Source organism: Trematosphaeria pertusa, assembly GCF_010094035.1.
Source record: "Trematosphaeria pertusa strain CBS 122368 unplaced genomic scaffold BU26scaffold_15, whole genome shotgun sequence".
Classification (NCBI taxonomy): Eukaryota; Fungi; Ascomycota; class Dothideomycetes; order Pleosporales; family Trematosphaeriaceae; genus Trematosphaeria; species Trematosphaeria pertusa.
Window position 1 is genome coordinate 697727 of NW_022987226.1, and position 22333 is coordinate 720059.

A 22333-nucleotide genomic window follows, 5' to 3' on the forward strand; every position below is an offset into this window, starting at 1 on the left:
ATGCATAGTTCCAGATTGGGCAAGCGGTGAGAAATAAGCGGTGGTCTGTGCGCATCATTTGAGGACGGTCGTTGACGGCCACCCGCGCTCGTGATGAGAGACAACAGGTAGCTTTTGTTCCCGGATAGACGTCTTCCGCCGCCTTTATACCCCTCTCACCTTCCTGTTCATGGAAGCCCCAATCTCCTCCCCTCTCGCTGCTGCGTGCTTCAGGTGAAGCAGTCGAAATGACGCAGCCCCCCACCCCCCTCGCGTCCACATTGGACCGCATCGTCCTGGAGCTCCGCTCCAAGTGAGTAGCTACAGCAGCGCGTCGCCATAGCTGCGGAAAGCTGACCGGCCGCAGGAACGATGACCATCGCCAAAAAGGAGCCCACCTCCTGCGGCAAACGGTCGAAAATGCGCATCGAGGTGAGCGGGTCTCTAGCGGAGCTGCTCAGACTTACACATCACAGAGCTCGCCCCAAGCGTCTTCTCCACCTTCTACAACGACGTAAACGTACGCATATCAACGCTCATCGTCGCCGGCAATGACTCCAACGAACGAATCGGCGGCATCCACGCCCTCAACGCCCTCATCGACTTCCGGGGCGATGACGCCGGCCAGAAGACAACGCGCTTCGCTAGCTACCTCCGAAACGTCATGCGCGGGTCGGACACAGCGTCCATGGTGGTCGCGGCGAAGGCACTCGGGCGATTGGCCAAACCGGGCGGGACACTCACGGCAGAGCTCGTCGAAGCTGAGGTCAAGGGCGCGCTGGAGTGGCTGCAGCTCGAGCGCTCGGAGAATCGCCGCTTCGCTGCGGTGCTGATCCTGCGCGAGCTAGCTAAGAACTCGCCCACACTGATGTACCAATGGATTGCGCAGATCTTTGAGGTCATCTGGGTGGCTCTCCGGGATGTCAAGGTCCTGATCCGGGAGTCTGCCGCCGAAGCTATCAGCGCGTGCTTCGAGATTATTTCGCCAAGAGACTCGCAGATGCGGCAGCTGTGGTTTGGACGGGTGTACGACGAGATACTGAAGGGCTTCAGTCTCAACACGAACGAGGCTATCCACGGATCGCTGCTTACGATGAAGGAACTCCTGGACAAGAGCGCTATGTTCATGAATGAGCAGAAGTATAAAGAGACGGTGGAAACGGTGCTGAAGTACAGGGAACACCGCGATGCGCTCGTCCGACGGGAAGTGGTCCTCATCATCCCCATTCTCGCCAGCTACTCGCCGACCGAGTTCGCTACCAAATACCTCCACCAGTGTATGCTCCACCTCCAAGGGCTCATCCGAAAGGACCGAGATCGCGACAAAGCTTTCGTTGCGATTGGCCAGATAGCGAATGCCGTTGGTGTTGCTATCGCTCCATACCTGGACGGTATTCTTGGATTCATTCAAGATGGTCTTGCTGCCAAAGCACGTAATAAGGCCATCAACGAGGCCCCGATCTTTCAGTGTCTTAGTATGATTGCTGCAGCCGTCGGTCAGGCCTTGAGTAAGAACGTCGAACGATTACTGGATCCGATATTCTCGTGTGGGCTTAGCGATTCTCTCTTCCAGGCTCTCGTTGATATGGCACACTATGTGCCACCATGCCGACCGATCATTCAAGAGAAGCTTCTCGACCTCCTCAGCCAGATTCTCGCAGGCAGACATTACCTACCCCTGGGTAGCCCCTACCAAGTTTCTCAACCGCCTCAGATCTGGACCCGAGACCACAAAGACCCTCAAACAATTGGCCAGCGAGAAGCTGAAATTGCGCTCGCTCTCCACACCCTCGGTAGCTTCGACTTCTCCGGGCATGTACTGAACGAGTTCGTCCGCGACGTGGCTATACGTTACGTTGAGGCAGACAATCCTGAGATCCGGAAGCGCGCCGCTTTGACGTGCTGTCAGCTCTTCGTCAAAGACCCAATTGTACATCAGACGAGCGTGCAGGCCACCAAGGTTGTCGGCGACATCATCGAGAAGCTTCTTACAGTAGGAGTGGGCGACGTGGATCCGGAGATTCGGTGGGAGGTTCTCATGGCTCTGGACGCCCGTTTCGACCGACATCTTGGAAAAGCGGACAATATCCGGACTCTGTTCCTCGCTTTGAACGACGAAGTCTTCGTGATTCGAGAAGCTGCCATGTCCATCGTTGGTCGGCTGACGACTGTGAACCCGGCATACGTATTCCCCTCGCTACGAAAAGTACTTCTTCAGCTGTTGACCGAGGTCAACTACTCAAATAGCCCGCGAACGAAGGAGGAGAGTGCGAAACTTATCAGCAACCTCGTCGGAGCGGCAGATCATCTGATCAAACCACTTGTTGACCCCATTGTCGCTGTTCTCCTACCAAAAGCCAACGATCCAAATCCCGAGGTCGCTTCAACGACACTCAAGGCCATCGGAGATCTGGCCACAGTGGGCGGCGAGGGTATGATCAGGTATCTTCCTGAACTGATGCCCATCATATTGGAATTCATGCAAGATCTGGGTTCGGATTCCAAACGATTCGCTGCGCTAAGGGCACTTGGGCAGCTGGCCACCAATGCCGGTTATGTTATGGAACCATATCGCGATTATCCCGAGCTCATGAACATCCTCATGAACATCGTGAAGACGGAACCTGAGGGTGAGCTTCGCCGCGAAACGGTTAAGCTCATGGGTACCCTTGGCGCTCTGGATCCGGACGAATACCAGAAGATCATGGAGCAGTCTCCGGACAAGCATCTCATCATGGAAGCTCAGGCAGTCACGGATGTGTCATTGATCATGCAGGGCATCACTCCATCCAACGAGGAATACTATCCGACGATCGTGATCAGCACTCTCATGGGCCTCCTCAAGGATTCCTCGCTAGGCCAATTCCATTCCGCGGTTGTCGATGCTGTCATGAATATCTACGCCACGATGGGTCTTAAATGCGTGCCTTTCCTGAACCAAGTTGTGCCTGGTTTCCTGCAGGTCATCCGTGGTGCGCCGACGGGGCGAGTGGAGGGTTACTTCAACCAGCTCAGCCAACTTGTTCGGATAGTACGACAGCATATTCGACCTTATCTTCCTAGCATCTTGTCGACGGTTCAAGAGTACTGGAGCAGCATTCCTCAGCTGCAAGCAACGATACTATCCCTCATTGAAGCGATTGCGCGTTCGCTTGAGGGAGAGTTCAAAATCTATCTCGCCGATGTGCTGCCTCTCATGTTGGGCGTCTTGGATACCGACCAGACCAGCAAACGTTTGCCTTCCGAGAGAGTACTGCATGCGTTCCTCATATTCGGTTCGAGCGCAGAGGAATATATGCATTTAATCATCCCGGTGATGGTCAAGATGTTCGATAAGCCTGGCCAACCCCCACATCTTCGGAAACTGGCTATGGAGACGCTGGGCCGCTTGTCTAAGCAAGTCAATGTTTCAGAGTTCGCGGCGCGCATCATACACCCTATCTGCCGTGTACTTGCTGGCCCCGAGCCATCTATCAAGCAGACTGCGCTTGAGACGCTTTGCGCGCTCATCTTCCAGCTCGGTCCCGATTATATTCACTTCGTACCAACAGTCAACAAGATCTTGATAACGCACAAGGTCCCGCATGAGAACTATGGGCGCATTGTTTCCAAGCTGCAGAAAGGGGAGCCGTTGCCTCAAGACCTGAGCCCAGATGAGCGCTATGGAGAGGATGATGAGGATTTGAATCCTGCCGAGATCCTCACAAAGAAGCTGGCCGTCAATCAACAACATCTGAAGCAGGCATGGGAGGCTTCGTCGAAGACTACGAGGGAAGACTGGATTGAGTGGATGAGGCGATTCAGCGTCGAGTTGCTCCGAGAGTCACCACAACAAGCACTTCGGGCGTGCACGCCGCTGGCCAGTATCTACAACCCTATTGCCAGGAGTCTATTCAACTCTGCTTTCGTATCGTGCTGGACTGAGCTGTACGACCAGTACCAGGAGGAGCTTGTGCGATCCATCGAAACCGCGCTCACCTCTCCCAACATCCCACCCGAGATCCTACAAATTCTGCTCAACTTGGCAGAATTCATGGAGCACGATGACAAGGCTCTGCCTATCGACGTACGGATTCTTGGCATGTACGCCGGAAAATGTCATGCTTTCGCGAAAGCTCTACATTACAAGGAGCTCGAATTCAACGCTGAGCAGAATGCTAGCGCGGTGGAGGCGCTTATCAGCATCAACAACCAGCTCCAGCAGACCGATGCTGCTTTCGGAATCTTGCGTAAGGCGCAAGGATACCAGGACGTGGAGTTGAAGGAAACGTGGTTCGAAAAGTTGCAGAAGTGGGAAGAGGCTCTGCAATCGTATCAGCGGCGTGAACGGGAGGAGCCAGATTCACTTGAAATCACTATGGGCAAAATGCGCTGCTTGCACGCTCTAGGAGAATGGGACCTCTTGTCGAGCCTTTCGAAGGAGAAGTGGGCGAACGCTTCTCAAGACCACCGGAAAGCGATTGCACCACTTGCCGCCGCTGCTGCCTGGGGCTTGGGCAAGTTCGCGGATATGGATTCCTACCTCGCAGTCATGAAGGAACAGTCCCCCGATAGGGCTTTCTTTGCTTCGATTTTAAACATTCACAACAACCGGTTTGAAATTGCTGCGGAAGAGATTAGCAAAGCCAGGAAAGGTCTCGATACGGAGCTAAGCTCACTGCTTGGCGAGTCCTACCAACGAGCATATCTGCCTATGATCCGCGTCCAGATGTTGGCTGAGCTGGAGGAGATAATGCAGTACAAGCAGAATGACGGCAAGAAGGAGAAGCAAGCCAGCATGCGCAGGACCTGGATGAAGCGTCTCAAGGGCCTGCAGCCGAATCCGGAAGTTTGGCAGCGGATGATGAAGGTCCGCCAGCTGGTCATCACACCAAAAGAGAGCATGGATATGTGGATCAAGTACACCAACCTATGCCGGAAGAACGAGCGACATGGCCTTGCAGATAAAGCGCTGCAGAAGCTGCTGGAAATCGAGGGCGGGAACGTCTTCACGTTCGTGCGCGACAACGTCCATAAGATTCCCTATCCGGTGTCGTATGCGGCATTCAAGTTCATGTGGGCCACTCCGAACCATCAGCGGGAGGCGCTTGAGTCGCTCAAGGAGTTCACCGCACGGTTGTCCGACGATGTTGCCATGAGGGTGAGGGCATCTCAGAATGGCATGGCCCCGCAGAACGGCATGAACGGCATGACTAATGGTCATGTCATCAGCCCAGTGAATCCCTTCGCGACGAATGGTGTCAACGGTGTGAATGGGATGAATGGTTCCAGCGTGCTCAACGGTTCGGGCACGTACGGCTCACCAGCGGATCTAAACGAGTGTCAACGCTTGCTTGCCAAATGCTACCATAAGGTGGGAGAGTGGCAATCGCAGGTGCATCATGGAGAATGGGATCACGACCAGGTACATGACATTCTGTCAGCATATTCCGCCGCGACGCGGTACAACAAGGACTGGTACAAGGCATGGCACTCTTGGGCATTGGCGAATTTTGAGGTCGTCAACTTCATCACTTCTCAAGCAGACCGCGAGTCCACGGAGCTTCCGCCGAGCGTCGTCCACGAGCATATCATTCCCGCCATTACTGGCTTCTTCAAGTCAATCGCCTTGTCGTCATCGAGCTCGCTCCAAGATACCCTCCGTCTGCTTACGCTTTGGTTTAGCCATGGTGGACTGCGGGACGTCAATCAGACGATCTCCGACGGCACGAAGACAGTGCCCATCGACACCTGGTTGGAGGTCATTCCTCAGCTTCTTGCACGCATCAACCAACCAAACCCCACTGTCAGGCAATCCATCCACCAGCTACTCGTCGAAGTTGGCAAGGCGCATCCACAGGCATTGGTCTTCCCCTTGACCGTCTCCATGAAGTCCGATGTGTCCCGACGTCAACGTTCCGCGAAGGAGCTCATGGAGGCCATGCGGGAGCATTCGCCGCGACTTGTCGAACAAGCTGATCTCGTCAGCACTGAACTCATCCGTATCGCTGTTCTATGGCATGAGCAATGGCACGAGGGTCTCGAAGAAGCGTCAAGACTGTACTTCGGTGACCACAACATTGACGGCATGTTTGCTACTCTGGCGCCGCTGCATGCCATGCTTGATAGAGGCCCGGAGACATTGCGCGAGATATCCTTTATTCAGTCTTTCGGCCGGGAACTGCAGGAAGCTCGCGACTGGTGCAACACCTTCCGCACGTCAGGTGAAATGGGTGACCTCAACCAAGCCTGGGATCTGTACTACCAGGTCTTCCGGAAGATCACTCGTCAATTGCCGTCACTGATGACTCTGGAGCTTCAATACGTGTCACCGAAACTGAAGGAAGCGCACGACCTCGAACTTGCTGTTCCCGGAACGTACCAAGTCGGCAAGCCGGTTATTCGCATTATGTCATTTAATCCTGTGGCAACCGTCATTCAGTCCAAGCAGAGGCCAAGAAAGCTGGAGATGCAAGGCAGCGATGGAAAGGCACATACCCACATCCTCAAGGGCCATGAAGATATCCGCCAAGACGAGCGTGTCATGCAGTTGTTCGGCCTCTGCAATACGCTGCTCATGAACGATACCGAGTCCCGCAAGCGGCATCTTAACATTGCCCGTTATGCCGCTGTTCCGTTATCTACGCAGTCCGGCCTTCTGGGCTTCGTGCCGAACAGCGATACCTTGCATGTCCTCATCAGGGAATACCGCGATAGCCGGAAGATCTTACTCAACATCGAGCACCGCATCATGCTGCAGATGGCTCCGGACTACGACTGCCTTACCCTGATGCAGAAGGTCGAAGTGTTCGGATATGCGCTCGACAACACCACAGGCCAGGACCTCTACCGCGTCCTATGGCTGAAGAGCAAGAGCTCAGAAGCTTGGCTTGATCGACGTACAAACTACACTCGGTCGCTTGCCGTCATGTCGATGGTGGGCTACATCCTCGGTTTGGGCGATCGCCACCCATCTAACCTGATGCTTGACCGGGTCACCGGCAAGATTGTGCATATCGACTTTGGCGACTGTTTCGAAGTTGCCATGCACCGGGAGAAATACCCAGAGCGCGTTCCTTTCCGTCTCACCCGCATGTTGACGTATGCTATGGAAGTTAGCAACATCGAAGGCAGTTACCGGACGACATGCGAGCATGTGATGAGAGTATTGCGCACCAACAAGGAGTCCGTCATGGCGGTACTCGAAGCCGTAAGTGCCCAAACGGTCGATCAGTTATTGCCATGAAATGCTAACGATGTCGCAGTTCATCCACGACCCACTCCTCACGTGGCGTCTCGGCAACCGCGATTCCCCGCCTGAACCAAACTTCCCCTCAGAACGCCGCGCTTCTATTATCGGCGCGGACGTGGATCGCGACATGAGCTCTCTTGTGCGCGGGCGCCACCGTTCGAGTGTTGCGCCCGCGAATGAAGCTGAGGCCAAGGAAGTGCAGAATGCGCGTGCTGTGCAGGTGCTTGCGCGTGTCAAGGAGAAGCTTACGGGCCGCGACTTCAAGCCGCATGAGGAACTTAATGTGTATGCGCAAGTGGATCGGTTGATCAAGGAGGCGACGAACTTGGAGAACTTGTGCCAGCATTACATTGGGTGGTGCAGCTTCTGGTAAACATGAGACATTGGCGTGCGCAATGGCGTGCGAGTCTGCCAACTGCCCCACAGGGAAGCGAACGCCGTGTAGCAATCGGTATCGGGAAGGTGGTGATAATGATGGCGATAGCGATAGCGGGCTTGAGGCAGTAGGAGAGAGGAGGCTGAGGGTCAGCATAATGCGGTGTCACGAGCTTTTGGTGCGGTACTACCCGTGGACATGGTAAACGGAACCAGCGGCATATGTTAGGCATGGGTTACTGGATAGGGAACACTGTATGGAAACATGGCGCCTAGCCTTTTCCCGGAAGCGGCGTTGGATCTGCGATGGGTGTTTCATGTTTCAGCGGCATATTTGGCGACGGAGCTTGGAGCGCTTCTTTTTGGTGCCCGATAAAGGAGGGGCGTTGGGCTGTGTTCTTTCTGGGCGTATAGTACTTACCTTGGACATTGAGAAGGGAGTCGTCATCTATGATGCGGGAACGTTATCTCCTTGTGCTGTAGGTGAAGCCAGATGTGGATGTTCGGCAGGGAAGTGACTAAGCTGGCGAGCCGAATAGCCGAACTTGGCGCACTGAAAGTCGGATAAGCCGGGGGTTTAAGGGACGCTACTGTAAGTCTGGCTGCAGCCATAACCACACAGCGCGCGATGATCAGAGAATTTGCGGGAGTTTATATCTTGGGGGTGGTGGCACGACTGGAAGTATCGTTGCCATGCTCCTTCTTCGTTTGCCACTCTGTGGAGGACCCTGAAGGCGCAACGGGCTGAGACACGATTTGCGAGTGCTGGACGTCATACCTGGACAGGTGTACTCCTCCTTCGGACCGCCACCAGCTAGCTGCGTATTTACTGGACCCTATACTTGCATTGCTATCTTTCTTGGACCTACTTCTTCTGTCGCTTGTTGTTAGTTGCCCTGTCGCTTTCGCGCCCAAGCCCTCACGCCCCAGTCCTCCCTCCCAGACTACGCTACCCCACCTCGGCTGGCTCACGCAAGTCGCGTGACGACGTACCCCGGTACATCACCTATCCCCGATCCGATCTTGGAGGAGAAAAAGTAAAGTCGAGCTTCGACAATGGATTTGCACATCGACCGCCTCCCCGATGAGGGACTATCAAGAGCTTCCTTGGACTCGGATAGTAGTGCGATTGAGCGCTTAAGATGGCGCAACCACCCGCAGATCATATCGCCGAACCCGGAGTCGGTGGAGCGGAACCCCTTCGAGGATCCGACGTATGTGACGCAGCTGGAGAGGGTGGAGGGTGCGAGTGAGAGGAGCAGGAGTCAAGTGAGGGAAGGCCAGATTGCGGAGAACGAGAAGGTTAGCTATGATGGGCAGGGGGAGGGAATGAATAGGAGGGTTCTGAGTGGGGAGAGCAGGGGGGGTATGAGGGGCAGGGGGGACATGGGGCTCAGGCAGGGTGTGGAAAGAGAAGAGGATCCGAGGCGCACGTTGAGCTGGAGGGAGAGGCTGAGGCATTTTACTTGGACGTGGTTTACCATGACGATGGCGACGGGAGGGATTGCTAATGTGTTGTGGACCGGTACGTCTTCCCCCTTGTCTGCCTATGATTCACGTCATATCAAAACCACAGGAAAGAAAGACGTAACTGACAGCTGCCACCACAGTCCCCTTCCGCTTCCACGGCCTGTACGCCCTCGGCTGCATCTTCTTCATCCTCAACATAGTTCTCTTCGTCTTCAACGTCACCATGATCTCCCTGCGCTTCTACTACTTCCCGCGCACCTTCAAAGCCAGCTTCCTGCATCCCACGGAGAGTTTGTTCATCCCTGCGGCGGTCATCAGTTTCGGTACTATTCTGATCAATATCAGTCAGTATGGGGTTGATCGGACGGGGTACTGGCTTGAGAAGACTATGTGTGTTCTCTACTGGTGCGATTGCGGGCTTGCGATTTGCTTTTCGATTGGGATTTATCTGATCATGTGAGCTGCTTCTCTCTTTACCTTACGCCTTCTTTTCCGGCGCCGGCGGCATTTGCTGATCAAGAATAGGTGGTCTACCCAAACCTTCACCATCTCCCAAATGACACCCGTCTGGATCTTCCCCGCCTACCCTCTCCTGATCATCGGCCCGCACGCCGGAAACCTCGCCCCGAAAGTATCCGATCCGGATAAGGCCTTGAAAATAATACTCTCGGGTTACGTCATCCAAGGCATCGGCTTCCTCGTCTCCCTCATGATCTACAGCGCCTTCATCTACCGCCTCATGACGCAGAAACTCCCCAAAGAATCTCTGCGGCCCGGCATGTTCATCAGCGTCGGCCCCTCGGGCTTCACCATCGCAGCCATCGTCACGATGGGCCAACACCTCCCCAACGTCGTCGGCAAAGACTTCATGGGCCCCGGCCTGGGCGAGCTCGCCGGCAACGTCAGCAAGATCTGCGCTAACTGGATCGGCCTGTGGCTGTGGGGCCTCGCGTTCTGGTTCTTCCTCATCAGTGTCGGCGCGCACTTGTCTTGTGCTACGCGCGGAAAGATGGACTTCGCCATGACGTGGTACAGTTTCATTTTCCCTAATACCGCCCTAACGACGGCTACTTTCGCCATCGCCCGCGCGCTGAATCATAATCGCACGATTCAGTATATTGGGTGCACGATGACTATCTGCCTTATTATCCTGTGGTTCTTCGTCTTTGGCATGATGATTCGCGCCGTGCGGCTGAAGCAGATCCTTTGGCCGCAGAAACAGGAGGATCGGACGGAAGGCGGGTGGACGCAGGAGCCAGCGGAGTTGCAGAGACGGAGGAGGGTGGATGGGACGGATAGTGTGGAGGATGGGGTGGGTAGGAGTTGGAGTTTGAGTCGCGCGTGGAGTCGTAGGGGGAGGGGGAGTGGTGAGGGGATTCACGGGATTCACGGGAGGGGCAGGGAGGTGGAGAGACCGGCGACGGGGGAGAGGAGGAGGAGATGGAGTTTTAGGAGGGAGGGGAGTCGGCGGAGTTAAGGGGATGGTGGGGTGGGAGATGGTTTGTGGTTTGTGGGCGTGAGGGCTGGTGGATTTGCGTAGCGGTTTGATACCCTGAGGTTGTTGTGGCTTATGACCTATGGTACTTGATTCCTTTGAGCATTCTGGCGTTCGTTTTTTTGTACCATGGAAGGCCAGAGAACGAGACGAGTTGGCGATGATGTGAGCATGAAGTTGGATCTGGTAATGGGTTTGATCTGGAATCCGGTGGGTTCGCTCACAGATTCGGACTAGCTTCTCACTAGCGCACCCTTCAACTTCGACGTCAACCTCGTATTACCGTGGTATCCGGCATAAATTTTATTAGTTCTCTACTTTTGCGCGCACGGGGCACGCACAGCCCTAGACAGCTAGCTCACAGCGTACAATTGGCTGAAACGGCCCTGCGCGAGGTATTTGGCTCCCTACGCACGGGTGGCGAATTGACAACTCTTATCCCGGATACCACAGTAGAATTTCCTCATCCCTGGAGACTCTCCTAGTCACTCTATTATCCTCTTAGTACGACGTTACTCCCATTTCTTTTTCGAGTCGACATGTGTTCAGCGTCGCTGAATGGCTCGGTTCCTATCCAATTGGAAAGAGACGAAGGCGCGCCATCGAGATGCATGCCAATCCCGCTCAGCCTCAGCCTCACTCTCCGATCCAGGTCCCGCACGCGTGCCAGCTAGGCATTCATCTTTCTTCCCATCTCTTTGAGTTACGTGGGGTTGGTCTCGAGGCGGATTGGTACCTTCTTCCAGCTTGATTCTGACCCGCTGAAACGGCTGGTTGAGGTTGAGAGCGTTTTTGTCGGTCGGTTTCATCGCGACGGACCCGCCTAATGCATCAATGGTTTTTTGGAGGGAGGAGCCGCCGGCGCGCGGAAGCGGAAAGAAGGAAGGAGATTGAAGAGTACTCTTACAACCCGAATGAAGATACGTATGAGCAAGGTCGCAGTCTTGCCACGCGGGAAGGTGATATCACCAGGCCAGGAGTCAGTTCGGGTGCGACAGAATCCATACCGCAGAGGCCCGAGTTGGTTCGAAGAGTAAGTCCTGATCTTAATACTGGCAGTCAGATATGCTTGAGTTTTGAAGCCGGAAGTCTATTGTAGATGGAGTTAAATGAGCGGACGCCCCGTTGAGAAACCGAATTGCTTACGTGCCCAGGAAGCATACTATGATTCGGGCAGCCCCATCCACCCGCGCGAGGTGAACCCGTTCGAGACTGCATTCAACACATTCAGCGATCTGGGCCAAGGTGCAAAGGAAAATGTGCTGCACTCGCCACACTCAGACTCTCGTTCCGATACTGGAGGAGACACTCCCTTTTATACCGCCGGAGAGGGTCCCTTCGGAGACTACTTCCAGCAAATTCAAAATGGGCCCGATCGTTCGCTGTTCCTCACCATCACAGAGGGTGCTCATTTAGAACTTGAACTCAAAGACAAGGAGCGCTTGCCTTATGTCCTCGTCAGAAACCTAGGCCACGGAGCGAACGCGAGCGTAGAGATGATCCGAGACAGGCTGTCGGGCTCTGTATACGCTCGCAAGATCTTCAGGAACGTCTACGCACGGAATCTCGATGAAGCGAAACGGGAATTTCATAATGAGATCCGCAACATGCGACGATTGGCCTCCCATCATCATATCGTCCGAATTTACGCGACGTACATGGCTCACCGAGAGCTAGCACTTATCCTGACTCCGGTGGCAGACGGCGGGGACTTGGCCGCCGTTCTCGATCAGTACCGAGATGCCAGTGATGCAGACAGAAGGAGAACATCAAGAATCCTCTGGGGAGCCTTTGGATGCCTTGCATCAGCGCTGGCCTTCATGCATAAGCAAACTATTCGACACAAAGATATCAAGCCTCAGAACATTCTCATTCACGAAGGCTCCGTGCTTTACACCGACTTCGGCATATCTTTCGACTTCAGTCAGCAGGGCCACAGCACTACCACCGGTTATCCGCGTTCATTTACAAGACGTTACTGCGCCCCTGAGGTTGCGGATTGGAACAGTCGAAACTCAAAATCTGACGTCTTTTCCCTTGGCTGCGTATATATCGAAATACTCGCCACCCTTATACCTTCAAGAGTACCGGAGTCGCTGCTTGACGAACCGTTCTATCTGAAAATCAACGAATCCCTCGGACACGGAACCTGTTACGACCAGTGTTTAAGCGCCGACCGGGTTGGATCTGTTATCGCAACAATGATCATGAAGGATCCCGAACAACGACCATCGGCTGAGGACGTCGTGAGCGGCTGGAAGGGGCTTTCCCCGGAAGCGTCTAAGTATTTCTGCCAAGATTGTCTTAAGGTCTGTTGCATACTGTGGTGCTCGATTTCGAAGAGTATCGCTGCGTCGCACGATGCACTCGAACGACGAGTGTATTTACGAGCCTCTACTAACGTAGCTACAGGGAGACAAGTAGTAAGGTTTACGTGATGTCGACGCCTACCCCGTTTCGCCTGTCCCGGATTGTATGCAAATCTCTGGGCATACGTACCCTTGATTTCAGAAAGAGCCGCAAAACTCGTTTGAACAGGCTGAAAGCAGCCATAGCTGCGCCTTCGTTGCCTAGCAATAAAAGCAAAAAAGAGCACGCAAGGCTCAAATACGGTGGCTGAGCGCGAGGCTTTACGCAGTGTGTTTTCGTGAATGGTCCAGCTGAGAACGCCTTCGCTTCGCAGAACTCTTTCTATCGACGTGGCTGGGAGACCCTGAACGCGCGCATGAGCCTTGGAGAAACTATATAAACACAATGTTTGCCCAGTCAGGCTGGAGCCGGCTGCAGTGTCCGCCTTTTGGTCGCGCAAAAAAAAGGTATGTTGCATCCCTTTTCTACAGGTATAAGTGCGATATACTAATCGTGAGCGTAGTCGGAACACAAGGGTTTTAGATACCAGGACACTACCTAAGGTACCGGAGAAGAAACCATGGCCACGACCCAGGCACTCTTCCGAGCAGTTTTTGCGCCCTTCCTGCTTCTCCTCCTTCAAGCCCTCCACGTTGCAGCCGGCAGCGTTACCATCCAAAGCATCAGCGAAGTCATTGAACAACGCGACTGCGTCCGAAGCTGCCTAGGCTACGGCTATGGCCAGAAACTCCCCGCGGCGCTTGGATGCGCAGACTCAGACTCGTGTATCTGCCGCGCCAACGTTCGACCCTACGCCTCTTCCTACATCGAGAGCTGCGTCCAGACTGCCTATACGACTTGCAACGACGGAGTGGACTACACAATAGCGGTGTCGCTATACGACGGCTACTGCACGTTCACTGCGCCCGCGACGGTCGTGGTTACGCAAACACCGGACGCGACCTGGAACAACCAGCCGCAAACGGTCACGCTGTTCACGAGCCCGCCTACGGCGACGGTCACAGTGTTCTCCTCAGACGCAGCACCGAGTTCGAGTGAGTGGTTCCTCGCCGTTGCTGTAGCCAGCCTCGCCGTCCTCTTCGTCGACTGGAGCTGATGGTGAGTGGCTAGGCGGCATCACCTCTCTCGCAAACCCCGATCCGTCCTCCGCCGTCGACGCTCCATTCACCAACTCCCCGGCTTCTTCTTTCCTTACTTCAGCCTCCCGTTCTCCTGTTCCCTCTGGATCCGAGTCGGCTCCATCGCCTTCTCCTTCGTCTCCGGCGAAGGATGACGACTCTGGTTTATCGCAAACGGATAAGATTCAAATTATCGTAGGAACGGTTGTACCCTTGTTTTGTGTGGCGATCACTATAATTGCTAGCTTGTTATTGAAGAAGCGGCACAAGGAGAAGAAGGCTCGCGATCGCGCTTCGATGATGGACAATCACGGCGACCCAATTTCATATTCGCGGCGGACTCACGGCCCACCAATATCGCCGAGTTATCGCAGCGCCTCGCCAGGTAACCGCTTGTCAACTATTATTGCATGAGTGCTTAGATATTTGTAATATCAAGATTGTCTTTCAACAACGTACATAGTGCGTTTCTATCGCTCCCACTACCCATGAGTGCCACCTTCAGCGATATCCGTAGGAATTGGTGTCACTGACAAAGGCATACTGCAGCGTACCTAGTAGTATCCTAAGCCAATGCCGACAAGTCCACCAGTGGAAGAAAATACACATCTAGCCAAAGACAAAGTACTCAGATAGATATCGAAGAAGCAACAAGTAAAGTCAAAGAATAAGGAAGGACATGAAGGGGAAAGGACCTATCAGAAACACCAACAATAAAACCGACCAACACCCAAACACACCCTCTCCCAGAAAACAAAACCAGTATCCAGATCCATATCCAGATCCATATCCAGATCCCCACCCCATCCACCACACTCCCACCAAACCCCCCGCCCGGCCACCCCTCCAGCATCTCCCACCCGCCCGCACCCCCACCCCTTCCTCACCCCTTATACAGAGCATGATACGGCGTAACCTGCAACTTATGCCTCCCACAACACTCCGGGTCCTTATCCTTATCATTGCTATAGTCCTTCCCCCTGCAGTAGAAGCTCTGCTTGCCGCCGGCAACGTGGTTTTTTCGGAGGCAGGACATGCAGGGCCACCACTCGAGGGCGTCGCCCGGGCAGTCTTTCTTCCAGCGGGCGGTTATGTTGCTGCGGGGGGCGTTAGTGTGCTGGTGGGTTGAAGGGGGATTGGGAGGAGGGCCTACCGCCATTCGGCGAGGGTCTTTTTTGGGATGTCGGGGGAGGCGGGGCGGGATTGCGGTTGCGGTTGGGGGGCCTCGTTGCTGGAGGACATGCTTGCTTGAGAGCGGTGGGGTGTGGAGTGTAGTTGGAGTTTTGCGTGCTTGGAATCGGGTCTGTAGCTGCCGGAGGTTGATTCGTAGGCGTTGCAGGAAGTCGATCAGAGACTTGCTATGCGTAGATTGCAGTAAGTAGATAAGTCGTCGCTGTCGAGGATTTGCAGAGGAAGTAGAGAGAAAGCAGGAGCTTGCGGACAGAGGAATTTATACATATTACGATATGACTCCGTTGGAGGAGGCGAGCAAAGAGTGACCATAGTGGGTGGGTCATACTCAAGGGGTTGCGTCGTCGTCTTGTTGGACTCATATTGTGTAGATACCGGAAGACACAGCGGGCGTCGTGACTGGGAGGGACGTAGTGTCATTCATGGGGAGCTAGGTTAATGATACCGACCGAGCCATGGCTCGAATCCGAGTGTGCAGAGTGTATGTAGCATTGAGATCCATGGTCTATGGATCCCCATAGCAGATGAGAAGCCATCAAGAAAAGAGCGAAAGAAGCCGTGGGATTGCGAAAGCGCATCAGGAGCACATATGAGTAGCGAGAGCGAGGCCAGTTTGTAGAAACATAGGGAGGGCAGTGTGACTCTGCGGCCACACCCCTCGGGCGAAGTTAGTCAGTCCCCCTCGATCTAGCCTTGCGAGCCGCTCGGAAAGACTCATTTCCTGTAGACGGGAAGATCACTCCCCGTTGACTGGCTTCGCGGGTGTTCTACCCAGATGCGTAGTGGCGCCGCAGGACGCGGCATAGCGACTCTCCTTAACGAGTCTAGTCTACGGGTGGTGGGCCAACGAGGCGGATCTGAAAGCGGTGACTATGGAGCCTGCGGAAGTGTTTCGGAGGGATTGTTCCGCGATGAGCTGGCCAAGCCGGCGTCAAGGACTCTCGATCATAGAGAGACGGAAAGAGTCAGAAGAAATCCTATCTCATGTGAGCAATGCACAAAATGGTCTGTTTGGCAAAGAGCCCATACATACACCACTTATATAGTAACATGCGCACGATCACCCCCATACGCAAGCACAAAACACACATGTAATCAGAAAATCTCGCTCTTCATGCATCTAAATACACTCAAACCGCATTCGAGCAAGACGGATAAACACAGGGTACTCTAACTCAATAATACATGATACATACGCACTCAACCCGCCCGGTCACTCAGCAACGGCCGTGTGCAAATTCTATACCAGCCACAAGGCGTTCGAGGCCTCATCGAGCTTCGATCAACCCGAAGAAAAACGGGTCAGCGGCATGCGTCCAATGAAATGCTGGGTGCTTAGATACCGAGGGTGAACTCGACGCCTACGTCGATGTCGCGCGCCATCTTGACGACCTTGGAGAACTGGACGGATTTCTCGGCTGCGCCTTGTAGGTCGTCGATGGAGAAGATCTTGAGGCCGGATTCGTTGATCTACATGCGGCTGTTAACTCCAACTTCCCAAAGGCGCAGTAGCATCACAGGTACTTACCAGCTTATGCGCCTGCTCCATGTTCGTGCCCTGCAATCGTGCAATAATCGGTGTTCTCAGGTTCATCGACTCGACGACCGAAATCAATCCCTTGGCAATAGCATCGCACCTGACAATACCACCGAAGATGTTGACCAAAATAGCAGTAACCTTAGGATCCGAAGTGATGAGCTCGAAAGCCTGCTTGATAGCCTCAGGGGTAGCACCACCTCCAACGTCGAGGAAGTTGGCCGGGTTGCCACCGTTCAGCTTGATAATGTCCATGGTGGCCATGGCGAGACCGGCGCCGTTGACAAGGCAGCCGATGTCGCCGTCCAGCTTGATGAAGTTGAGGCCTGCCTCACCAGCCTTGACTTCCTCGGGATCCTCCTGGGTGAAGTCTCGCCAGCTGAAGACCTCCTTCTGGCGGAACTCGGCGTTGTCGTCGAAGTTGAGCTTAGCGTCCATGGCGAGGACCTGGTGGTCCGTCGTCTCAGATAGAGGGTTGATCTCAATCTGCGTTGCATCCCGCTCCATGAAAACCTTGTATAGGTTCTGAATGGTGTTCTTCGCATCCTCGATGCACTGCTCCGAGAAGCCAAGCTCGTTCGCAATGTTCCGTGCAATCTCGTCGGTGACGCCCTCGTGGATGTTGATTGGAGTGGTGATGATAGCTTCGGGGTGCTCCTTGGCGACGGCCTCAATGTCCATGCCGCCCTGCGATGAAGCGACGATGACGGGCCCTTGTGTTGCGCGGTCCATGAGCACGGCGAGGTAGAATTCTCGGCGCGCGAACTTGCGCTCGACGATGTAGACGGCGTTGCAGAGCCGGCCGGCGGCTCCGGTCTGCTTGGTGATGAGCTTGTGGCCGATCATCTGGTCTGCGAGGATGGCGGCTTCGCGGGGACTGCATGCTATTAGTCCTGCACCGATTGTGTCTCTTGAGCATCAGAGCGCATACGAGTAGACCACTCTGACACCGCCCTTGAAGCCATTGTCGAAAGTACCCTTTCCTCGGCCACCAGCAAGCACCTGTGCCTTTATCACCACGTCGTCACCACCTGCGCCCGTTAGCCCGAATTCGCACAACCTGTCCCTTCTTGCGCGTACCAATCTCCTTAGCAACCTTCTCTGCCTCTGCTGCGGTCGTAGCTACGCCACCCTTGGGAACGCCAACGCCATACTACTCCCTCGTCAGCATCGTATCTCCTCCGAACGGAAATGTCCTAGGTCCGAACCCTTTCTAGCAGATTGGCAGATCTATATTCGTGTATCGACAGCGCTCTACTCTGCTGTATCACCGATCTCTTCAATGGCTTCTCCTGTTCCGCGTTAGCAGACAAATCCAATTGCGATGCAAGCCCGCGTCAGAGGCTTCTGAAGCTTGCGAAGGACCATCGGAAAGGGACCCTACAGCAGCAGCGCGGAGAGCGCTTGTCAGGGGCCGGCAGCGGGCGAGCTTGTACATGGTGTCCAGCTACCGAACACACACGAAGAAGAGAAATGGGAGAGTCTCGTGGAGGATGGGGTTGATGAGCGCGAAGCTTGAGGCCGTAGTTCCTTGAGGTCGGGGTCGCGGAGGTGCCAAGGACGCCGCCGAGGATTTTCCGCGCCTGTGAAAAATGTCGCGGCCGGGAAGCGGTCCACGGCTATGATGCGTTATCGAGGGTAATATCCGCACTCTGCCCAATGCTTGATTAACTCCTCGAATTTGTCGCGCAAATATGTCGAAGCGGAACAGCGATGGAGATGTGCTGTTCAACAAAGTCAATGTCGCACTAGCGAAACGTCAGAGGCTTCTGGCCTCGTGGATGCAACCGACGTCTGAAGAGGAGTTGAAGAATCTGAGCGTGAACGGCCAGGCCGTTGACGAGGACCTGAACGAGGGTGCCGTGGACGATGAGAAGTGTGTTATCCTGGACGACCATTTCAAGTCGCAGATCATAACTCACCAAACCACAGACTCGGCCTAGGATCCATCCTACCCAAAGACGTCGCAGATGGAAGCTTTACAAGACGGGCGCCGACATCAAACGACAAGCTCCTCGAGCAGTTGATAGGCAAGAAAGCCGCCAAAGCACATCTTGCTAAGAAGGAAGCCTCTAAGTCCAAGGTCAAGCAGGAGAAGTCACGCAGACCAGCGCCCGCGCCGAAGAAAGAGGAGAGCGAAGATGAAGAGGAGGGCCGAGCCTCTGCGTTCAAGTCGAAGAAGCGGAAGGTGGAGAAGCCGAAGCCAGCGGCCGTCGATGTGGGGGAGGAGAGTGATGATCTAGCGAAGGTACCAGATGCAGATCTGCCCTTACAACCTGCAAACAATGTCAAAAGCCATGAGCACGGCGCTGGTGGTGAAGCCGCTACGAAGCTGGACCTGGGAGTTAGAGAAGACGACAGCACGACGGAAGAGAAGGCACCGAGGCAACGCTCCTCAAAACCGAAGACCGGCAGCTATCTGGACGAAATACTCGCCGAACGATCAAAAAAGAAGAAAAAGAAGAAGCGAAACAAGCAGAAAGACGACGCGTGAGCTCGAGGTATACATATCACGAGAGATGGGCAAGCATTCTGGTATTCCGATTATATTCCGACATTCGGGCGCCCTAGGAACATTTGTTGAAGCACTAGTGTTTTCTTCCTCTAGCAAAACATCCTTTAACTAGGATGTCCTAGGTGTAAAGATTCTATCCTCGGCTTGCTGTGTCGAGCTTCCACATCGCCGAATTCCACGTTCTTCGGCACCACTTTTTCTACTTTCCATATTTTACCCCACGCTGCTCCTTTCCGACTCTCGAAAATTTACTCTCGAACAATCAAACATGCCATCCCCATCCCCGTCCCAATACACTTGCTCAAAACACCCAACTCATGCGTCTGCCTTTCCATCTCATGTAACATCGTTGACAACATTCTCCCGCTCGTCGCTCCCAAGGGATGACCCAGCGCAATAGCTCCTCCATTCGGATTCACCTTATCCATCCTATCCTCAAGTCCTAGCTTCCTAATACAATACAGCGCCTGACTAGCGAATGCTTCATTGATCTCCCATACACCGATCTCGTCCTTGCTAACGCCGGTGTAGTCTAGCAGCTTTGGGATCGCAAGAGCGGGACCAACGCCCATTTCGTCCGGTGAGCATCCGACGACCTGTGTTCCGGCCCATTTACCAATGATGTGCGAGGTAAGACCTAGTTCGGCAGCAGTGGAGCGGCGCATCATGAGGGCTGCGGCAGCACCGTCCGAGACCTGGCTGCTGTTTCCGGCGGTGCCAGTGCCATTTTCCTTGAACGCCGGCTTCATGGTTGCGAGCTTCTCGACGGTTGTATTTGGTCTAATACCATCGTCTTTCGTAACCGTGATCTCCTTCTCGTTCTCTGGAACTTCGGGGTCTAGCCACCTCGTCTTGATAGGAACAATCTCCACGTCGAAGAAACCGCTAGCCTGCGCCCTCGCAGCCCGCTGTTGCGATTCCGCGGCAAAAGCATCCTGGTCGGCACGCGAGACACCGTATCGTTCCGCTACGTTTTCGGATGTGATTCCCATGCCCATTATGCAATCTCTTGCCTCCTTGACGGGAGAGTTCTTGAGCTCGCTCCACAGCTCTGTGGGTATAGCTCTGCTCCCATAGTTCCTTGACATGCTCTCCATGCCGCCTGCAATGCCCACGTTAATCTGTCCCACCGCAATCTCGTTCGCAATATGGGTTATGGCAGTCAATCCAGATGCGCACGCTCGGTTTGCGGTGCTGAAGGAAGTCGTAGTAGGGATACCGACGTGGTTTGCAGCCATTCGGCCCGCTTTGGAGCCGCCGAGTTCGGACAAGACGGTGCCAATGCATATGTCGTCGATTTTGGCTGGATCTAGATTCGGGAACTTTTCGATAGTGGCTTTGAGAACCTATAGCAACCGGTGTTAGCGCCGGACGTTCTTAGAGTAATGAATGAAGCTTCGGGACGTGGGTTGCCGTACTGCAGCGAGCATTTCATGGTCGTACGCGTCTCGCAGTCCACCTTTTCTCGCCCGAGTTATCGGTGTCCGTATTGCGGACAGAAAGACGACGTCTTGCGGGTTTTTCTGCAGGATGTTCTTGACACCCTTCTGTATGAACCCGGACATGTCGGCGCTAGAAAATGCAAGATTGCGACGCCAATTGCGGTCCCAGGGAGGAAATAACAAGTGAGAACGGAGCTGGACGAAAAAAAAATCGAAACCTTGGAGGCAAGAGAAGGAAAGAAAAAGAGTGGAAACAGAACGCTGCCGCTCACAATCCCGTGGCCGAGTAATGGCGGAGCGAGGATGGTGCTTCGGCAGTGACGCACGGAAGAGATGGTCCACTGCGGGGGCGAGAACGCCGCCAAATTCGCCGAGGCCGGATACCGGGCGACTTTCGGAAAACCGAAGTAGGAACCGAAACAGGGGAAGCCAACATGTGTAAAAGGCCGGAATAGAAAGGTAACAGTGGATATATTCGACGTTCGACAAATCTATCGTACTGAAAAGACTCACATGGTATTTCATGTGGTTTTCAGCATGGATTCAGAGAACTCACGTCCGTTCATCCCAAGCTCCAGCAATTCCATACTCCATGACGGCTGCCACGCTTCGTCATCTCGTTACCATGTTGTCGCGTCCACCATACCCTCACCGTTCGAAAGAGTAGCTCTGGAACTTTCCGGAGGCGTTCCCTATGCGGCGGGGTATACGAGTACGAAAACGTCGTTCAAGACGTACCACTTCTTGGACCCGGGCTCGTATTTGATCTGGAAGGTTTGGCTGAAGCTCATTGGCTTCTCTTGACCTTCCACCTAGATTTCTGTCAACTTCTATGACCATGTTGCATTGTTTATTCCATCGCACCTGGAGCGCGCCGGTGACCATGATCATGATCCCATCTTCGGCGGAAGGCTGAGCGTCGAGGGTATCGACTCGGTGTATCACTTGCTGGAAAGGAAGGTTCTGGATACAATCAGCCCCGCGGAGAGGAACGCTCGAGTTCGAGGGCTGGTCCTACCACGAGCTTCTCCATAATGGCCGCCACTCCCCCCACGGGCTGCCGCTCGAATGTGAGCATGGAGTGGTCGCGCTACACATATGCCAGGTTAGTCGCTCAACGCGGCCAGATATGTATCGAGAAACATACGTAGACATCTTTGAGGAGGGCTCGGTTCCCATCGAACGCCCCGTAGTAATCTTTGATGAAGGTTTCTAAAGCAATATCAGCGGCTTGTTCCGTGCTTGACTAAGACGGTCGGCTGGGCGCACGAAGGCGAAAAGGCGGGTAGGTACGTACCGGCAATCTGCTGGAAGTCTGCTCTACCGTCAGTGTATCTAGTATTGTGGAGGCGGGGTAAGAAGACGTACCCATTTCGCGAATGAGGGCGGTTGCTACGCGAGAAAGGTGTGGTAGCGACGTTCAAGTTGTGCGTGCAAAGGTGGGAGCCTTATATTGGGGCAGTTCGGAGGCAGAAGGGGTCTGGAGTGGTGGGGCAGCGAGCCTCGGCCTTACATTTCTCCGGCGCGCCTCAATTTCTGCACCGATCGTTCCCTCGCCTCTCCTCTCATCTTTCACTCTCAACACCTCATGGAATGCTTCTATCCGCATT

The 22333-nt window shown here is 54.3% G+C and overlaps 9 protein-coding genes across 9 annotated transcripts; 5 read left to right on the forward strand and 4 right to left on the reverse strand.

The window, feature by feature from the left end:
• The first annotated feature begins 127 nt into the window (after positions 1-127).
• On the forward strand, positions 128-8035 carry BU26DRAFT_608710 (ARM repeat-containing protein). The gene is made up of 4 exons (XM_033835869.1): positions 128-292; positions 347-411; positions 456-7168; positions 7224-8035. The coding sequence occupies exons 1-4, from the start codon at positions 228-230 to the stop codon at positions 7581-7583; spliced, it is 7203 nt and encodes a 2400-aa protein (XP_033679264.1). The 5' UTR covers positions 128-227; the 3' UTR covers positions 7584-8035.
• A 163-nt stretch (positions 8036-8198) lies between these two features.
• On the forward strand, positions 8199-10532 carry BU26DRAFT_554266 (uncharacterized protein; the record flags this gene model as incomplete). Its single annotated transcript, XM_033832256.1, has 3 exons — positions 8199-9110; positions 9196-9511; positions 9581-10532. The coding sequence occupies exons 1-3, from the start codon at positions 8642-8644 to the stop codon at positions 10530-10532; spliced, it is 1737 nt and encodes a 578-aa protein (XP_033679265.1). The 5' UTR covers positions 8199-8641.
• A 1127-nt stretch (positions 10533-11659) lies between these two features.
• On the forward strand, positions 11660-12974 carry BU26DRAFT_509188 (kinase-like protein; the record flags this gene model as incomplete). The annotated part of the gene is made up of 2 exons (XM_033827134.1): positions 11660-12859; positions 12963-12974. 2 exons carry the CDS (start codon positions 11660-11662, stop codon positions 12972-12974), a joined length of 1212 nt encoding a protein of 403 aa, XP_033679266.1.
• Positions 12975-13206: 232 nt separating this feature from the next.
• Positions 13207-14494, forward strand: BU26DRAFT_96823 (uncharacterized protein). Its single transcript, XM_033836560.1, has 3 exons — positions 13207-13366; positions 13423-13954; positions 14031-14494. The coding sequence occupies exons 2-3, from the start codon at positions 13480-13482 to the stop codon at positions 14450-14452; spliced, it is 897 nt and encodes a 298-aa protein (XP_033679267.1). The 5' UTR covers positions 13207-13366; positions 13423-13479; the 3' UTR covers positions 14453-14494.
• A 425-nt stretch (positions 14495-14919) lies between these two features.
• Positions 14920-15280, reverse strand: BU26DRAFT_608713 (uncharacterized protein; the record flags this gene model as incomplete). The annotated part of the gene is made up of 2 exons (XM_033835870.1): positions 14920-15135; positions 15192-15280. 2 exons carry the CDS (start codon positions 15278-15280, stop codon positions 14922-14924), a joined length of 303 nt encoding a protein of 100 aa, XP_033679268.1.
• A 1284-nt stretch (positions 15281-16564) lies between these two features.
• Positions 16565-18204, reverse strand: BU26DRAFT_435791 (succinyl-CoA ligase-like protein subunit beta; the record flags this gene model as incomplete). Its single annotated transcript, XM_033824147.1, has 6 exons — positions 16565-16699; positions 16758-17643; positions 17698-17797; positions 17847-17919; positions 17975-18058; positions 18151-18204. 6 exons carry the CDS (start codon positions 18202-18204, stop codon positions 16565-16567), a joined length of 1332 nt encoding a protein of 443 aa, XP_033679269.1.
• A 256-nt stretch (positions 18205-18460) lies between these two features.
• On the forward strand, positions 18461-19260 carry BU26DRAFT_608715 (uncharacterized protein; the record flags this gene model as incomplete). Its single annotated transcript, XM_033835871.1, has 2 exons — positions 18461-18642; positions 18699-19260. The coding sequence occupies 2 exons, from the start codon at positions 18461-18463 to the stop codon at positions 19258-19260; spliced, it is 744 nt and encodes a 247-aa protein (XP_033679270.1).
• Positions 19261-19307: 47 nt separating this feature from the next.
• On the reverse strand, positions 19308-21199 carry BU26DRAFT_464373 (3-ketoacyl-CoA thiolase B). The gene is made up of 2 exons (XM_033825162.1): positions 20700-21199; positions 19308-20627 (listed from the first exon to the last, which is right to left on the reverse strand). The coding sequence occupies exons 1-2, from the start codon at positions 20844-20846 to the stop codon at positions 19530-19532; spliced, it is 1245 nt and encodes a 414-aa protein (XP_033679271.1). The 5' UTR covers positions 20847-21199; the 3' UTR covers positions 19308-19529.
• A 132-nt stretch (positions 21200-21331) lies between these two features.
• BU26DRAFT_96880 (putative nuclear transport factor 2) lies at positions 21332-22241 on the reverse strand. The gene is made up of 6 exons (XM_033836561.1): positions 22092-22241; positions 22021-22038; positions 21871-21935; positions 21742-21813; positions 21588-21686; positions 21332-21535 (listed from the first exon to the last, which is right to left on the reverse strand). Exons 1-6 carry the CDS (start codon positions 22093-22095, stop codon positions 21416-21418), a joined length of 378 nt encoding a protein of 125 aa, XP_033679272.1. The 5' UTR covers positions 22096-22241; the 3' UTR covers positions 21332-21415.
• Positions 22242-22333: the final 92 nt, after the last annotated feature.

Coding starts and splice junctions, on each gene's coding strand:
- BU26DRAFT_608710 (XM_033835869.1), top strand. CDS start 228: ATGACGCAGCCCCCCACCCCCCTCGCGTCCACATTGGACCGCATCGTC. Junction 293..346: donor GTCCTGGAGCTCCGCTCCAA/GTGAGTAGCTAC, acceptor GACCGGCCGCAG/GAACGATGACCATCGCCAAA. Junction 412..455: donor GGTCGAAAATGCGCATCGAG/GTGAGCGGGTCT, acceptor TACACATCACAG/AGCTCGCCCCAAGCGTCTTC.
- BU26DRAFT_96880 (XM_033836561.1), bottom strand. Junction 21,687..21,741: donor CCATTATGGAGAAGCTCGTG/GTAGGACCAGCC, acceptor GATTGTATCCAG/AACCTTCCTTTCCAGCAAGT. Junction 21,536..21,587: donor TGGTCACCGGCGCGCTCCAG/GTGCGATGGAAT, acceptor ACAGAAATCTAG/GTGGAAGGTCAAGAGAAGCC.
- BU26DRAFT_96823 (XM_033836560.1), top strand. CDS start 13,480: ATGGCCACGACCCAGGCACTCTTCCGAGCAGTTTTTGCGCCCTTCCTG. Junction 13,955..14,030: donor AGACGCAGCACCGAGTTCGA/GTGAGTGGTTCC, acceptor GTGAGTGGCTAG/GCGGCATCACCTCTCTCGCA.
- BU26DRAFT_464373 (XM_033825162.1), bottom strand. CDS start 20,846: ATGTCCGGGTTCATACAGAAGGGTGTCAAGAACATCCTGCAGAAAAAC. Junction 20,628..20,699: donor ACCATGAAATGCTCGCTGCA/GTACGGCAACCC, acceptor CGGTTGCTATAG/GTTCTCAAAGCCACTATCGA.